At 43.5% G+C, this 17,937-nt stretch overlaps 1 protein-coding gene across 1 annotated transcript in view; it reads left to right on the forward strand.

Annotated features, from left to right (window-relative positions):
* Positions 1-17,274, forward strand: part of TMPRSS7 (transmembrane serine protease 7) — a 36,757-nt gene extending 19,483 nt beyond the window's left edge. Inside the window, exons 11-18 of the mRNA XM_045185937.2 lie at positions 4,836-4,972; positions 7,172-7,279; positions 9,368-9,478; positions 10,202-10,318; positions 11,204-11,375; positions 13,318-13,586; positions 15,184-15,320; positions 16,851-17,274. Of these exons, the coding sequence (XP_045041872.1) occupies positions 4,836-4,972; positions 7,172-7,279; positions 9,368-9,478; positions 10,202-10,318; positions 11,204-11,375; positions 13,318-13,586; positions 15,184-15,320; positions 16,851-17,021 (1,222 nt within the window). The 3' untranslated portion in view covers positions 17,022-17,274. The remainder of the gene's footprint in view (positions 1-4,835; positions 4,973-7,171; positions 7,280-9,367; positions 9,479-10,201; positions 10,319-11,203; positions 11,376-13,317; positions 13,587-15,183; positions 15,321-16,850) is intronic.
* Positions 17,275-17,937: the final 663 nt, after the last annotated feature.

A 17,937-nucleotide genomic window follows, 5' to 3' on the forward strand; every position in this document is an offset into this window, starting at 1 on the left:
ATTCCAGCCCTGACATTTAGTAGCTACATTAACTAGGACACATTAGTTAACCTCTTTGATCTTCAGTCTGCAAAATGAGAAAATAATTTTTACTTAATAATGTGGATTTTTTGGTAAACATTCAATGAAATAATGCCTGTTGCACAGCAAAAAAGTTAGCTGCTATTATGTATGTTGGGAGAAAGCCCGAAGGTCTAAATTCAGGATCAGTTCCAAAGAACTGACAGGTAGGCTTATTCAAAGTCATATGAGCTTTAATAGGAGAAACTTACATACGCTGAGGCAGAGCAGCTGCTCCCAGTGGTGGCCGGTGGGAAGAATCCGCATCCCTCCCAGGACAGTCCCTTTTACTAGGGGGTTAGTAGTAAAACCATAAGGTGGGTCCTCACTTAGACCACCAGAAAGAACAAGGCATTCCTAAGCTAACAGATAGCATCAGGCAGGTATCACACTCTGCACATTCATTAACCTCCTTCCTGGGGGCAGGATGTTTATCTCTGCGGAGCACTGGTTTTCTTGGGTTCTCAGCCAAGCCTGAGGCTACAGAGTTCAGATTCCCAGGCACTTTGGCTGCTTGGAGTCGTATTACATCTTGCATTGTGAGTTCCCCTACAACGATTTGGAAGATTGCTTTGGAAATGACATTGCATGGATAAATATTATAGAATGTGTCCCAAGACTTTAAGAATACTGCATTTTGGTATTCTAATTAGAGGTCTAAAAAACAATTTTTTAGAAGTCTTTTGTAAAGTCCAATGCCTAAGATAGAGCTGTTCTGACAATGAAATCCCACCCTCCCCCCACCAAGTAGCAATCCCTACCACACCTGATTTCCATACCTGTGGAATGCAATGAAAGTCCTCACCGAGAGGTAAGGTTGGCCTAACCCAGATAATGGTGCTGCTGAAGTATGAGCAGAGGTTCCTTCCAAACATTACCAGGAAAGCTTTCTGCTCTAAATATTTCCCTGAAGGGCCAGCTCTTCACTTTGTCTTATGGGCCGCCTAAAGTCCTATCAGATTCTTTTGATACTAGCTGAACCCTTGGGATTTAAAATACTAGCCCTTCTCATTATTAGTCCTTTTCACCTAAAAAGGAAGGACTCTGATTGAACTAATTTCTGACACCTTGCTGACAAGTTTAGCCGGAGAGCCTCGGGTTTGTCTTGGGGGAGGAGGAGTGCTGACACCAGAAAGCCCGGTGATCTTGAGTTGCAGAGCAGAGGGGTAGGGTGTGTGTGCTCAGGGCAGCTCGCATGCAGCTGTGCACCCTGAAAAAATGGAAGGCCTTGCCCCAGAAAACAAAGTCCCTGAGGGGAAGGCTGTTGGTGTGCTACAAAGCACTAGGGTGTCGTATCAGGCAGAGTTGTGTCCAAATCCTGCTTCTACTCGCTTGTCATTTGAACATCAACAGATTACTTCACCTCTTTACATCTCAGTTTCCTTACCTGTTACATGCCTGTACATGTAAACAAAATCTTGCTGAACTATTCCAATCCTTCACTTTTAAAAAACTTTTGTTCCATTAGCCAACGACATGCTCCATGACCGAGTGCTCCTCTCTCAACTTCACACGGATTCAAAGGTCCCTTTCCTTCCGACTCTTCCTGAACACTCAAGTGGGGCTCTTCTTTGCAAGAAAACTCTAGTAAATGTTCATAGAGAACATGAATAAAGTCACTATAAAACGCAGGTAACAATCATGGTGTTTATAGGACACGGTTTGTATTCTCTTTAAAAATTAATTTTTCAATTACAGTCGACACTCAATATTGTATTTTATTAGTTTCGGATGTCCACCGTATTGGTTAGACAGCTGTATACTTCACAGAGTGTTCCTCCCGGTATTTCCAGTACCCGAATGGAACCATACATCGTTATGGCAATATTATTGACTTATTTCCTATGCTGTGCTTTACATCTAACTACCAATCTGTCTTCTCAATCCCTTCACCTTTTTCACCTAGTCCCTCAACCACCTTCCCCTCCAGCAACCATCGGTCTGTTCTCCGTGTCTATGAGTCTGTTTCTATTGTGTTTGTTTGTTCATGTTGTTCTTTAGATTCCACATATAAGTTTGCATTCTGATCCCAAGATGGCCAATTAGAGTAGGCTCTGGCCTCAGAAGCTTGACACGGCTTTCAGGTTCCTCTCAGACACTGGCTTCCACTTGGTCAGGGGCCACTGCAGCTGTTACCTCTTCCTCTTACCCCAGTGTTGACGGGAGAGACCTGGTTCTTCTTGCTGATGCATCACAGATCAGCAAATCTATTAGCGTGTAATCAGTTTATTAGTGACCCGTTCCCATGGAAGAGAACGGGACTGGGTAGAGTGGGGGGTGAAAGGCAAAGTTTCAGGGCAAAGCAGGGTGGCAAACGTAAGAGCGGCTGAAGACCAGGGTGGCCAGCCCCCACGCAGCCTGAGGCCAGGTGGCCAGAGGCCCAGTGGCCCAGGAGCCAAGAGCGTCAAGAGCACCCCGAGCCCCCAAGAGAGAGAGTGCTTTGTTCTGAGGACTTATATAGTTGGTGAGGGAGGGAAAAAAAGTTACATATTGATTAACGGGTAAATGTGGAGCCCTCTTTCCTAGGGGAATGTGACTACCCAAACTTAGGTATGTGTGGGTGTCTGTTAGCCCAAATCCTTATCTTGCTCCAGACACCATTTGTTCATTTCGTTGTAAAACAAATACATGACAGGAGGCAGTTAATTAAAATCGGGGCACTTCCCAAAATGTTAGGTTGGAGTCACTCAAGAAACCAGACAGATGCAGCGAGCAAAGGAGCAAGGTTTATTAGCGGGAAATAAGAGGGAAAGTGGAGCCAACCTAGGGAGGTGAAGACTCACTTGGTTGTTCTTAGGGCAGGGTTTTTAAGTGCAAAAACACATGAAGGGTAACTGGTTGGGGTGTCAGAGTCCTATTGGCTAGAGCTGGTTGCTGTTTCTGCTGACCATTGTTCTTGATCCCTCTTGTCAGGCTCAAGTTAAAGCTGCATCCTGTTATGCTGGATAGGCCGACCCCAGACCCCAATCTTAGCCGGGCATCTGTTCGTCCTGGGTAGAGTCGGCAGGCAGTTTCCCAGGCAGGCGTTTTCCCAGGCTACCGTTTCCCACAGTACAGTTTTCCCGCCTGGTGATTTTCCATTCCTCCTAGGCCTACCCAGGTCTGTCACAAAGTAATTTATGGGCTTTTTCTGTAAGCATCAGGGACTCTCTTGTAAAACAGATAGTGACCAGAGGTAGACAATTAACCAAAGTTGTATAATGGGTTTCGTCTTTGGGCACGGTGGACCCTTTCCCGCATTCCAGGCCTTGGGATGAAAGCACAGTTCCAAGGCTCGCTTTCCCAGATAGTGGAAATGCTACATAGAATTTCAAGGACTTCCCTTCTTTCTTGCTAACATAGTGTTTCTTGTGATGTTGGAACACCTAGCTATATTATCAGACCAGGCTCAGGACTGCTGAGTTAGCAGGTGAGACATGTCTCCCTCCTCCTCCCTGCCTCGGTTTACTATTTAATCTACCGAATTGGTAAAAGGCGTTTCCTGGCAACCAGGACACCAGACAATGGCCAGTAACAGTACTGCAGCCTCAGAGTTCTTCCTATGCTGTTTCCTGCCTCACCAGGAGCTGGTTTATTAGTCCGCAAGTCCTAACTTCAGCCAATTACAAAAGGTGCTTTCTTAAATACGCATGAATGCTTTTCTGCTTCAAATGCTGACATCATAGGATACTTGTATGCTCCTCCCCCTGAATGCCAGTGTCTGATCCTGGAACACAGCTGATTCCCAAGTGCTGTGAGGACCTGGAAGGATTGACAGTCGCAGATTCCTGTGGAAGTCATCCCCTTCAGCCTTGAGTCTCCTGTTTCCTTCTAAGACCTTGCAGATTTCCCCCTGAGAAGAGCCTTACCTACACAGGGCAGAGGCCTACCTTATCACGAGCCCCTGTGTAGTAAGATTTCATGTTTCACTAACCACAGTGCTCGTATAATAAGAATTTCAAACAGGAGTAATTTCCTATCAGTTGATGACAAGTAAGAAAAACTGAGCTAGAGAAATATTGCAGACAGACATTACTACTTTGAAATTTTGCCAAGGACAATCTCTGACGTGTGCATCAGATTCCAATTTAGTGTGAAATAATATTGTCTTTTGCTTTAAGTATTGCTGGGATTCTTTGTATATTTTCAACCTGAGCTCATGTATTCCTCTCCTCTCTGTACAGAGGGTTGTAGGCAAAACTAGGCAAAAGCAGGTGATATTACACAGTAACTTACACAGAAAGAAGAGTGGGGACCAGGAGCATGAAACCCAAATTTCTTCTGATTTGTGTTGGTGAGGAAAGCAAAGGGGGAGGTAACAGTCAATGGCATTGCTCTTGGTTTACTGAGCAGAGGATAACATCTACGGGGCAGACATTACTCAAGCACAGACATTTAGCCTAGAATTGTAACTGTCAGTTCTACCATAAGAAATGCTTATGCCCTGGCTGGCGTGACGCAGTTGGTCGGAGCTTCCATCCCTAGCAAAAGGGTTGCGGGTTTGATTTCTGGTCAGGGCACATACCTAGGTTGTGGGTCCGATTCCTGGTCTGAGCGTGTACTGGAGGCAACCAACTGATGTTCTTCTCTTCGGTCTTCTCTCACTTCCTCTCTCTCTAAATGCAATAAAAAAAAAAGTCCTCTCATGCAGGTGAGAATTAAAAAAACAAAAGGAAGAAAGAAATGTTTATGAAACCCAAGTGACCAAACCATTAGTGAGTTCATTGTCAATAAACGCAACTGAAAGACACTCAGGGCCAGTGTCTTTTGTCTCCTGTCTCCTCTTGTCTCCCCAGGTACTGTGGCTCCTACGTGGATCACCAGACTGTCTTCCGGGTGCCCAGCCCCCTGGTTCACATTCAGCTCCAGTGCAGTTCCAGGCTTTCCGACAAGCCACTTTTGGTGGAATATGGCAGTTACAACATCAGTCAACGTAAGCCTGGGGTCAGCTCCTTAGAAAATCTTAATAAATCGGTAAAAGGAGGCTAATACTTTTTAACTCTAAACTGGGAGAATTTAAAGGAATGAAAGCCGCTTTATTTCTGCTGTTTTCTATTATGTTTTTATTTTTATAAAATATACTACACAAATAAATATATAACGTAAAATAAATATATAATAAATAATGCACAAAGTTACACATTTATTACTGCTATAGTTTATAAAGAAATAATATAATTGTGTATTACTGCTTTATAAAAATATTTGAAAAATAAGACCTCATGCTCTGGCCGGTGCGGCTCAGTTGTTTGGAGCGTCGTCCTGTAACCAAAGGGTTGCAGGTTTGATTCTCAACTGGGGCACGTGCCTAGGTTGTGGGTTTGATCCCCAGCTGGGGCGCTTACAGGAGGATGTTTCTTTCTCACATCAATGTTTCTCTCTCTCTTCCTCTCCCTAAAAACAATGAAATGATATCCTCTGGTGAGGATAAAATTTTTTTTAATTAAATATAACATCTCACATGACTCCTAAGATATAGAACAAGCCCATTTCTTCATTTGTTCTTGCCAGCCATAACCCTTTGTAAATGTGTGTACACCAACATTTGAGGGATGAGAGAGCAACAGTTGTGACTCATTTTGGCCTATGATATACAGGGAGAGCTGGTTGGTCAAGGGGAGCGCAGCTACCAGTCCTCAGGGTATCAACCTACATGCTGAGAACCGCTGGAACAGTGTCCAGGAAGCAGTCAGTAGAAAAAAGCAAAGTTTGAGGCAAGTCATTAGCGCTGGAGGGATTCGATACTGACTTGCTTAGGAAAATCTTGATGTGTTTTAAAAGGGGAAAAGTCAGGGTTAACCACATAGAACTCCATGGGGATAAAACTTGACAGAAAGTTCCTCTAGATCATGTCCTTTTTTTTTGCTAATCCCCAATATACCTGTTTCTGGACTTAGAATAGTACGTTTCTGAATATGAGAATATTGGCATTTCCAACAAGGACAAAGGTACATAAGAAGCCATCTTATTTTTAATTTTTTTCTTTAAACCATGATTGTTTTGCAGGAACTCATCCTCTCCGCTGAGTGCCATTGAGATAGTGGTGACCTGGCCACGCACTCTCCCCGACTCCTTTGCACACATGCAGTGTCTTAGTCTTTTCAGGCTGCTATGAGAAAATGCCACAGAATGGGCAGCTCGTAAAGAACAGAAATTTACTTCTCATAGTTTTTGGGGCCAGAAGTCCATGACCATGGTGCTAGCATGGTCAGGTGAGGGCCCTCTTTGGCATCGCTGACGTCTTCTTGCGCCCTCTCTTGGTGGAAGACGCGGGAGCTCTGTGGGGCCTCTTCTGTAAGAGCCCTGATACCTCTCAGAAGAGGGCTCCAGCCTCGGGACCTAATCTCCTCTCACCGACCCCACCTCCTAATACCGTCACAGCTGCCGTTAGGATTTCAGCCTGTGAATTTGGGAAAGGTGCACAAATATTCAGACCATAGCAGGGAGGAAGGAGTTGTCATTTCTATTTTATGTAGCTGTAAGCCAGTCTTCACAATTCAAGGCCAGGGATGGAATCTTTAACTTGTAGCCCGATTGAAGTGAAAAAAAAGTTGGACTGGGTTGGGGGCAGGAGTCTTGAGTTTTAAGGCCAGTCACTAAATACTCTAGGTCCACCTTCTAAGATTTGTGGTTACTCACATATTTTGAGACAGAGATTACTTGAAAATATAATGAAAGGTACAGACTCCTCAGAATAACGCATCCGGTGATAGAGGATTCAGACACCGGAGCCCATTTACAATTCCCTGGGGTGTCTAAAGATTGCACACTAAGGGTGCGGATTCTCTCCAGCACCTTGCGGCTCTCACTTTCTTGGAGTCTGTGATATAGCCGCGGAGCTGTGTCAGGGACGGAGGTAGTAGAAGTTGGACTGTACAAGTGACTTGGCTGCAACGTTGACTCAGAGTTTCTGGCGAATTTGTTTGCTTTCGTTGCTGTCCTAATCCTGCTTTTTGTTTGTTTGTTTGTTTCTCAGTTACCACCCATAACCTAGATTTGATGGAGAAGTTATGTAATTACTACTGCTACACTGTCAACTCCTTAAGCACTTAATACTCTGTATTTCTTTATTAATGTGGTCTGGTGACTTTTAGGGACCCACACAGGATTTGCTGTTTTTTATTTTCTGTAGCCTGCCCTGTTGGATCTTTTAGATGCTCCTCCGGCCTATGTGTCCCTCAGGCCCAGCGGTGTGATGGAGTTAACGACTGCTTTGATGAAAGTGATGAGCTATTCTGTGGTGGGTAATCAAGCTTTTACTACAACCTTCTTATGAGTAAATAACTTGTCAGGGACGCTGTTGCTCCTGGTGCATCTATTGGCCCTTGAAGCTATATACAGCTACCCCGGACTCAGTGGCTTATGGCCATCATTTGTTCTGGATCCTGTATCTGTGGGTCTTCTGAGATGTGACTGCTCTAGGCTGGACTCATTGGGTGGCTCTGCTTCAAGCAGTAGGTCCTCCTGAGTTTGGTTCTTCCCAGGTTAGGGACACGTTTGCTCCTTATGGCTCTTTTCTTCTTTGACCTAGGGGGCTAGCCAGGGCAGTGCCAGAAGCAAAGGAAGGCTCAACAAAATCACATGGTTCCTCTTAAGTTGTGGGCCTGGAATTGGCACACCATCCCTTGTGTCACATTCCGTCAGTTAAAGCGAGTCAGACAGCAAAGGCCATAGTCAGGGGAGGGGAAATTTATTCCGCACTGTCTGGGGTCATGACCAGGGAGGGGGTGCTAACATAGCCACAGGAAGTGAGGGTCTGTGGCTAGTGATGTAGTCAACCACGATCTCAAATACAACAATCCTGTTTTATTTATTTATTTATTCATTTGCCTACTTACTTATTTATTTTACAACAACCCTATTTTAAAGCACAGTTCTTTCATCTAGAGAGAATCTCTGTCTGCAGAGAAGTAAACTCTTTCAGCATGTTAATTTATGGAGCACAGGTGTTGTGAATAAAATAATTATTATTTTTTTATCTGCATAGTTCCATCAACATCACATCGGTGATGACTGGCGGGTGGGGTACTGGCTATTCCCAGTTTGGGCAGAAAATTGACATTGGTTTTTCACGACTATTTGCGCTCTGTTTTGGAGTCTGTCTCTGGTTTCAGGGAGCCACGTGGGGATGGTGGCTCACAGGGTCACATGACACTATTGGTAACACTTTCTCCTAACGATCAGAGTTTGACTCAACTAATTGTGATGGTGAAACTATTTAGTCTTTTTTATATTCTTGGGGAAATATTGTGGTTAATATAACTAATTGTGAAAAATTATATTCATGAAAAATAACCTTTTTTTTAATTGACAAAACAGAATAAAACCCTTTTACCTTATGGCTCATTGACCTTTTGAATCTGTGGCATCTTCTATTTATTAAGAAAACAAATACTGACCATCACAGTAATTGAGTTTGCATTTGTTTTTTTTTCACATTATTATTCCTTGAGCCAAACAAAAGCAATTGTCGCCACTTTCTAATGAGGGCTGCATTCTGGTGAGCGTTACTTCTCATCACGTTGTTTGAGAGCTACTCCCCAGGAGCCAACCAGGGGCTCCCAGAGGCTCAGGGAGCCTTTTTAGGGCAGCAGTGTCCTCTCCCTGCCCCCCACAGAGATGCCCCTGAAAAAGGGAAGCAGATAACAAAAATGATAACTTTCACAAAACCAGAAATGTCTAAGAAATCATACCTTCTAAGAGTGCCCGCTAATATACAGTGCCTATCACTGATATAAAGGTAATTTTTGAAAATGCTTTGGGCAAATTATGATACACTTACACTGATATTTCCTAATTCAGAATATGACTCTCTCAGGGAAAAATCATTTTAAAGAGAGTTTTCCTTACATATAGACTACAGGCCTGTTGTCCTCTCAGATTTCACATTCAAAATTCATTCAACAAACCTTTAATGAGCACCTGTTACTTTGGTCAGAGGCTTGAGGTGCAGAGGAGAGTAAGGTAAAATCTGCAATCTCAGGACACTCCCTTTATTTAGGAAGGTAGATAAGTCCAATTTAAATAACAGCTTATAATCTTTATTTTTCTTAAAATAAAATCTTATGATGCTTTTAATTGTAATTAAATAACCCCCCAGAGTTTACCACATTTACACAAAATCAAAAAATCAGATCCGACAAACTCAAAGTGCTAGAAATTACACCAAAGTGGAAGCATTTACTTTTCTCCATGAATGTGTCAGTTTTGAGGAAACAGATTTTCATTTTATTTGACCTCCTCACCCTGTGCACCCTTAGAGAAGCACTGCTCATCGTCAGAGCCCGCTGTCTCGGGCTCACGCGCGGTCTGTCTGTTCTCATTCCAGCGGCTCTCAAGCCTGCCTGCAATACCAGCTCCTCCAGGCAGCACAGCCCTCTGGTCTGCGACGGCTTCAGGGACTGTGAGGACGGCCGGGATGAGCAGAACTGCACTCAGAGTGAGGAAGGGTCCTCTGCCCTCTGCTGTTCTTCCTACAAAACTGTCTTAAATCCCAATCAAAATACCTCTGTTGTATTAGGATAATCAACTTGTCTCAGTTTTTGCAGGACATTCTCTGTTTTAGTTCTGAAAATCCCATGGCCTGGGAATCCTCTCAGTCATGCACGGAATGGGCCAATCAGTCACTAACTGGGGTGGAGAGAGAGAGAGAGAGAGAGAGAGAGAGAGAGAGAGAGAGAGAGAGAGAGAGAGTGTGTGTGTGTGTGTGTGTGAGAGAGAGAGAGAGAGAGAGAGAGAGTGTGTGTGTGTGTGTGTGTGTGTGTGTGAGAGAGAGAGAGAGAGAGAATACTGGAAGATTTCATTGCTTATTTGCTTCCAGTGCTGCTCAAGGCTAAAGGATACTGAGGACCTGATATAGAGGAAGTTGCTAGAAACCGTGATGGGACATGGTACTTTTTCTAGCCCCTGCAGAAACACTCACTGCCAGGGTTGTGAACAAACATGCTATAATTCACAGTCGGTCCATTTTTCTCACTAATGGTATAATAGGACTGAGTATAGTGATGATTTTTGCTCCAAAATTTTCTTGGAAAACAAGGTAACAGCAGAGAGGTCTTGGCGCCTAAAGCTGTGCCCGAGCTGTCCTTTGCAGAGTTCAGTGTCATTCACTGAAATCTTGTTTTGGCCAGGAAAAACCCTGTCTTCTTTTGTTCATTTTTAGGCATTCCATGCAACAACAGAACTTTTAAGTGTGGCAATGATATTTGCTTTAGGAAACAAAATGCAAAATGTGACGGGACCGTGGACTGTCCAGATGGAAGCGATGAAGAAGGCTGCAGTGAGTAGCGATGCCTTCCTTCTGATTTCTGTTCCCTCTGCAGGTTTTCATTTGCGCTCCCTTCTTGGTGTGATCCCCCTGGCAGAGGGTGCCTTAGGCCCAGAGAAGAATATTGGTGAACTGAATCTGAAATCGTTCCTTAGAATCAGAAACACTAGAATAGATTCCACCTTCTTACCTGAAAACAAGCATTAATGTATCAGATGTTTGTAATGAGAACTTCAGTTTGGCTCTAATCAAGGAATAAGTTCTTAAATTAAAAAAAAACTATGAGAAGAGAAATGCATGCTGGCATGCAAGTGGGTGTCTCTGTTAACTGTGCTTTATGTCAGGTCAAATATAAGAGCTGGTTTCTGTTTCAGCTGCGATTTGAGAACTGTAAGCTGCCACGAGTCATTGTTACTTGTTTGGCCTCTAATGTGGCACCACGGTCACTCTGCATCCTTATCAATACTATTTACACTGGAAAAGAATTGCTCTGATAGCCAGTTTTTCTTCACAGGTTTTCATTAGTTTTGGACTTACAAATTCTTTCCCACATGCTTTTCTCAAATCGGCACGACTTCAAAGACACTCTCAATTCTGTTGCACTTGGCACTAATCTTTGCCTTTTTACCTAACAGCCTAAACCCACAGTGCAGCGGTTGCTAACAGGTCTCCTCCCTCCCTCAGTTATTGCCCAGAAACGCTCTGCCCCCGCCTGCTTTCTGGAGGGAGGGGGTTGGTGCTGGTTTCTGAAAGACTCACAAATTGCCTCCCATCTAGATAAGCAGATTTCAGATTGTTTACGGGGTTAATCAGTTACAAACTCAGCACTGAACCCGACTGAATGCTATTTTTGTTCCAAGTCTGCCTTTAAATCACGTGACCCTTCCTCTCCTAAAGGCTGCAGCAGGAGTTCTTCCACCTTCCACCGCGTCATCGGGGGCACTGACACGCAGGAGGGTGGGTGGCCGTGGCAAGTCAGCCTGCACTTCATTGGATCTGCCTACTGTGGAGCCTCTGTCATCTCCAGAGAGTGGCTTCTCTCTGCGGCCCACTGTTTCCATGGTAACAGGTAGGGCATCTCAGTCTGTACTCTAAAGTGGCACACTCTGACCACACACAGCACATCTGCCTTCACATTGTGGGAAGAAGCTTCCTGTTGGTGGCATTCACTTAATCCAATTGATAGCTTGTGGTGAGGGGTTGGGGGGTGGTTGAAACCAACCATGTGCCAAACATTTCTTCTAGGAATTATTGATATATATAAAATAACGCAAAGGAACATCAGGAGTGGATAGACTTTTATTAAACTGAGAAAACAGGGTAGGGCTTTCAAGTCAGAAGGAGCCAGCATATGGGAGTGTGTGAAGAGTGGGCATTGCAGGACGGCTGGAGTGTGGGGATCCCTTTGTAGAGTGGGAAGGTAACAGTTCTGCACCCGATTTCCAATGTGGTGATGGGAGTTTCCACCAAGCAATTCTCCCACACAATCTGGGTGCCCCAAATTCAACTCAATTCTGACACTCCCTGCCTAGAGATAGTGTCATTCCCACAGGTTAAAGGCTCAGCCCTGCAAGATTGCCCCCTACTTCAGATGCTAATTGCAAGGCCAGGTTGTCCTCTTTACTTCTGAACAACCAGCTATTGATGGAAGTTCGAATCACCTCCTCCTTGGATTCTATTTATTTGCTAAAGTGGCTCATGAAACTCAGAGAAACATTTATTACTGGATTACCAGCTTATTACAAAATGATATAACTCAGGTATAGCCTGATGGAAGAGATTCATGGAGCAAAGTATGGGGGAAGGGCAGAGATTTATGCCTTCTTTGAGAGTGCCACTCTCCCCAAATCTCCATGTGTTCACCAACCAGGAAGCTCTCCGAACCCTGTCTTTTGGGGGTTTTATGGAGATTTCATTATATATGTGGTTGATTAAATCATCAGTCACTGGCAATTGATTCAAGCTCCAGCCCCTGTCCCCTTCCAGAGGTCAGGCAGGTAGGACTGAAAATGTCAGTCTTCTAATCAAGTGTTTGGTTGTCCTGGCAACCCAGCAACAGGAATCCAAAAATCACTCCATTAACATAACAAAAGACCCCTTCGTGCCTCTCCTCATTTAGGAAATTGTAAGGGTTTTAGGAGCTCTGTGCCAGAAAAGAGATGAAGACCAAACAAATACATCTTGTCATAAATCACAGTATCACAGAGGGGCATTTGGGAGAGGGCCATTGAGACTGGCGTTGGAGGCTCTGCCTGCCTCTGCCAGTGGGACTGTTATGGAGCAGATGCTCTTCCAGCTAAAGGGGGAAGGAAAGCTCAGAAAATAATTCATTTAAAATATAAACTTATTTGGAACCTACTGGATCTTCAATATGAAAACTTCATTAATTTCTTATTCAAAAAAAATTTTAAGTGTATGGAATATTTCAACAAAGTTATATAATTAGAGTGTTTGCTTCTGCTGGAAATTACAGGATCCTTGTTCATGGCTAACGTGGGTTTTGTTTGACTGGCAGCCTTTTATGCTATGAAACTGCTCCAGGTAACATGTTAACCTTCATACGCTTCTGGGTCCGCAGTACCACCGATGAGACGTCAGCTAAGCAAATTAGGGGCCACACTCTTTGGGTTCTGTCTTTATTTTTCTTCCAAAGCTTCCACATTCTCTTCACCCCACCAGAGTAAGGCTGCTGTGCTGGTACGGATGGAAACCTCCCATGGGGACTACAAGACCCTTGGTGACTTTATGCCAGGCCATGGGGGTCAGGGCTAGAGTTATGGAAGGACTAACAGGGAGTGTGGCCCCTGTGAATGGTCATGCCTGAGCAGTTAGGGCAGTGATCTTCAAAGCTTCTGATAGTTTACAAAAAGAATTTCATTAAATTCCTGTTGGTAGCACATTGATTTCTAGAGAGAGTCAGGCCTCCCTTTCCTCATCTCTCTGCGAGGGCTGGTTTCACCATGTATGGTTCATTAAGCCACTGACCTCATGCCTCATTCCTTCTCTACCAGGCTGTCAGACCCCACACCCTGGACTGCTCACCTCGGGATGTATGTGCAGGGGAATGCCAAGTTCGTCTCCCCAGTAAGAAGAATTGTGGTCCACGAGTACTATAACAGCCAGACCTTTGACTACGATATTGCCTTGCTACAGCTCAGCATCGCCTGGCCTGAGACTCTGAAGCAGCTTATTCAGCCAATATGCATCCCTCCCGCGGGCCAGAAAGTACGCAGTGGGGAAAAGTGCTGGGTAACCGGCTGGGGGCGAAGGCACGAAGCAGGTGTGTGTGTGGGTGAGCGGCCACGCTCTTCCTCTACAGATAATAACAACTTGTGCTGATGTAGCGCTTTGGTGTTCTTAGACAGGGTTCTCATACATGGTCTCGTCTGAGCCTTCTAACAACTCTGAGAGGTAGAATGGAGGATGGTGTTATTATTTCTGTTTTATGATGCTTTACCTTTAACCCCAAAAGAAGCAGAACCCACCTCATAAGGGGTGACAGTAGGGATCTATTATGAGCAAGGCAGGACTGAATAGAGAGTCTTTTAAACTCAGAGGTGTTTGCTAGGTTTTCCAGTGTAAAAGAACAAGAAATTCTTTCTTATTTTTAGGTTCCCTTTTCATCCAAACAAGGGGCTCCTTTTCATAAATGAGAGAATACACATAAACACCCCCTAATGTGTCAACTCATAAACAGCTTTCTGGAGGATTATACAAGTATGTCTTATACAGGAAAACTAACCGAGGTGATGAGAGTGGGGGCTGAAATACAGCCCACCCTTTGCTTCCCAGGCTGCACATTCAAACCTGGGGTTCCATCAGCCTAGAATTGGTCTCCTGAGAGGGGGTGGCTTTTTAAATTCCCTCCAGTCAGAAGGGGCATCTTTTTCATTATGCACAAGAGTCTGAGTCTCTGATAAGGTAGCCCCACACCTGCACTGCTGAGGTTTTCCATGGTCTAGGACTCAGGGTTGATTCTAAATATTCAGTGAAGAGAAAAATCCAAAACTTGGTGAATATCTCCCCAAGAGTTAGTGCTAATACTTCCCCTTGTCCTCCCAGCCATCTCAGAGTGGGTGGAGAACCCAGGTGGCGGGAGAGTAAGTGGAAGCTGCACACACCTCCTCCCAGGACCAAACTGGAATTAAAGTCCATTGCAGAAAAATCATCCTGAGTAACCAACTAAAGATTCACAGTGGGCAGCTTCTCCAGTGCTCACTGCCTTTACTTAGTTATTGAAGTTATGATCTTCACCACCAGTTTGGGCTTGTTGAGGTCTCAGTAGACTCATGGGAGGAATCCGCTAACTGCTTGAATACTTGTAACATGTCGGGACTTTAATTACATTGTCACATATCACAAGAGGAAAGAGTCTACTCAACCGACTTTCTGTACAAGCATGTGTGGGTGTGTGTGTGTGTACTTTTCTCAGCCATCTTGGCCACATAGGTTAAAAAGGAAGTGGAAAGGCTTTATCCAGAGTGCTATGTGTTTATGGCTTCCGGGACTGCCCCCCCCCCCCCACACATATCAGTTATGCCGCCCCATTCGACTGGTGAGCATTGGAAATAACTGTTGCTGACTCACGGTCCCACTGAAAGCAGAGACGTGATGAAGGAGAGTGGCACAGAAGGTCAGGTGGTCGGGTCAGGCCTTGGGTCTGAATCCTGCTCTGTAACTTGCTAGTTGAGTGCCACTGGACAAATCCTTTAACCTCCCAAACCTCCATGGCTTCATTAGGAAAATAGGGATCAGAGTAGAATTTATCTAAAAAACTATTATTGAGGATGAAAGATGATAATATGAGTAAAGTGTTTAATAAGACCCTGAATAAGTATAGCCATTTCCATCATTTCTGCTTCCAATATGTTTTCCAGACAATAAAGGCTCCCCTGTTTTGCAGCAAGCAGAGGTAGAGCTCATTGACCAAACCATCTGTGTTTCCACCTATGGGATCATCACTTCGCGGATGCTCTGCGCGGGCGTCATGTCAGGCAAGAGAGATGCTTGCAGAGTAAGCCATCCTACTGTTCCCTTGCCTGACGTGTTATACTTTCCATAAATGCTTTCACTTTTGATCTACACTGTACTGGGAAATAACTTAGCTGGTGCTTTGCTAAATTCAAATGACCCCTTTGACATAGGTTGAGGGAAAGGAAAGAGGACTGGGAGAGGTGACAGAGGACACTCATTGCCCCTGTCATCTCCTGATGGAGGTCACTTTTGGGGGGACAATGCTCTGAGCTTCAGATTCGAATCTATGCAGATAGCTAAACGGTTTCCAAAAAGTGAACAGGTGATTATGGAATGAGGAAGACAGTGGGAGCTGCTTTCGCATCTTTGCACAACCCTAGCCACCATGCCATGGAGACTCACCTTAATATAATAAAGATTTCTGTCTTCTGAACTCCCATTTTGTTGCAAGCACTGTGCTAGGTCCTTTCTGTAGATTAATTCAAATCAGTCTTTTATCCTCATTTTACAGAAGAGGAAACTGGGACATAGAGAGGGTAAATAAATCACCCAAATTCACACAGCTCGTCAGTAAATGCCTGACCTAGGATTTGAACACTTGTTTCTCTAATGCTAAGACACTATGTCCTGGGTGCTTCATTCAGCTAGTCAATTGTAGTCCTTTTCCACCTAGCCACCTGGGGCTATGGGTTAAATTAGACTTAGTAGAGTTGGTGTGGCAACAATTAAAAAAAAAAAAAGTCCAGTTTCTCTACTAGTCAGAATTTACCTAGATCAGGTTTAGAATTGTGGGGGTGGGATACAAGTGCAAATTTCAAATGCTTTTTTATCTTTGCCTCTGAGTACCTTGCAGCGTTTCTTATTCTCCAAAATGAGAAAAATAAAAATCTAGATGTTATAATTTAATTGATGAATACTGTAGGAATTACTTTATTCTTTGAATGATTTCCACTTTTGCTTTGTGGAGTTGAGATATCAGAAGGGAGTCTCAAGTGAGGGTGATATGTCTGTGACAGCTGTGACAGTGATCCTTAGGGTTCCTTCGCTGGACCTGGCTAAGTGCACAAGGTTACTTCTACTGTCTTCCTTGGTACCGTGAGCCAACTACTGACGTTGCATGGGCTACAGGTAGAGGTCAACCTTCCAAGGTAACCACGCCTCATGAGGTTACTGTGAAGATAAAATGACCCAAAACAGTGCTTAGGACATAGCTCACATTAAGTGTTATCTAATTATTATTATTATTATTATTATTATTATTATTATTGAGGTTTATTATTTTGGGGGCATATGTAAGAGCTTTTCCCCTGCAAGAATATTCTAATATTACTCTTGGCCTGAAGAATTAAGTTTCTTGTGATGAATACAGCATTTAGATTATGACATTAGAACTTTCACATTATCTTTCTCTCTCTTTTTTTGCACATTATTTCTTGACACTTGCCCAAACTGCATAGTAATTAATCAAGCAAAACCTGTCAGAATGGGAGTTTTGAACACAACCCATTAGATACATTGATGACAAAATTAATGGCCAAGTACTTCATACTTACCTTATCTTTTCGTGTAGGGAGATTCGGGTGGACCCTTATCTTGTCGAAGAAAAAGCGACGGGAAATGGATCCTGACTGGCATTGTCAGCTGGGGACATGGGTGCGGGAGACCAAACTTCCCTGGCGTTTACACGAGGGTGTCGAACTTTGTTCCCTGGATTCAGAAATACGTCCCTTCTCTTTTGTAACAGTACGAGTCAGATTTGTGACTGTAACTTATGTGATAAATTATTTTTAAAAGATTGCAGTAACTATAAATAAAATGAGACATCTACTTTTTTCTTCAGTAAACTTCAGATTGCATAGATTTGACATTTATCGAAAAGCAGAGAGATGTATTTTATTCCTTAGAACATTGGCTTACAGATATAACTGTATTCATTCTCAAGCATTAAAGGCCATTGATTCGGAAATGGAAGAGAGATCAGGTAATGTTATGCACTAAGCCTCTAAAATAAGATCAGAAATGGATGAGATGGTAAGATATTCTTCTTTATGTTCTTCCTCAAGGTATGGCTACTTACAAGGTTTTAGGCAAATCTGATTTCTTGAAATAACAAATTCGTGAAAACAACATGCCTGATTGTCAGTGTTCTAATGAATTTAAATACACAAAAAATGTCTCCTTCACAAATGCAAGTAAAGAAAAGCTCAGTTATCAACAGAGGGAGTGCTTACATTGTTGTTTTCCAATCCGGATTTGTCTAACCATATCATAGGATAGTTTCTTTAACCATGGCACATGGTAATATTATGTTCAGAGAAATCAATCAGCCAACCAAGAGAACTGGTAGGAATTTTCACTGAAAGATGGAATGGAGCCTCATGGTAGCTGGATTGAAAGCACTTGCATGGCATTACAGAAATGCAGTAATCCTGGCCAGCCGTTGAAAGCAGGGGAATTTCTGAATGATTGCTTTGAAAATGAAATTTTTTAGAAATATTATCATCTGAATTTTGGTTCTTTTATCAAATTCCAATTGCCAAGAATTTCACGGACTTTTTGAACTTAGCATATTTGTAAACCTACAGTACGTACTCAGCACATCATAGTTATTGATTTGTCTTCATTTAGAAGGCTTCACACTTGATCTCAGAGTAACT

Source organism: Desmodus rotundus, chromosome 2, assembly GCF_022682495.2.
Source record: "Desmodus rotundus isolate HL8 chromosome 2, HLdesRot8A.1, whole genome shotgun sequence".
Classification (NCBI taxonomy): Eukaryota; Metazoa; Chordata; class Mammalia; order Chiroptera; family Phyllostomidae; genus Desmodus; species Desmodus rotundus.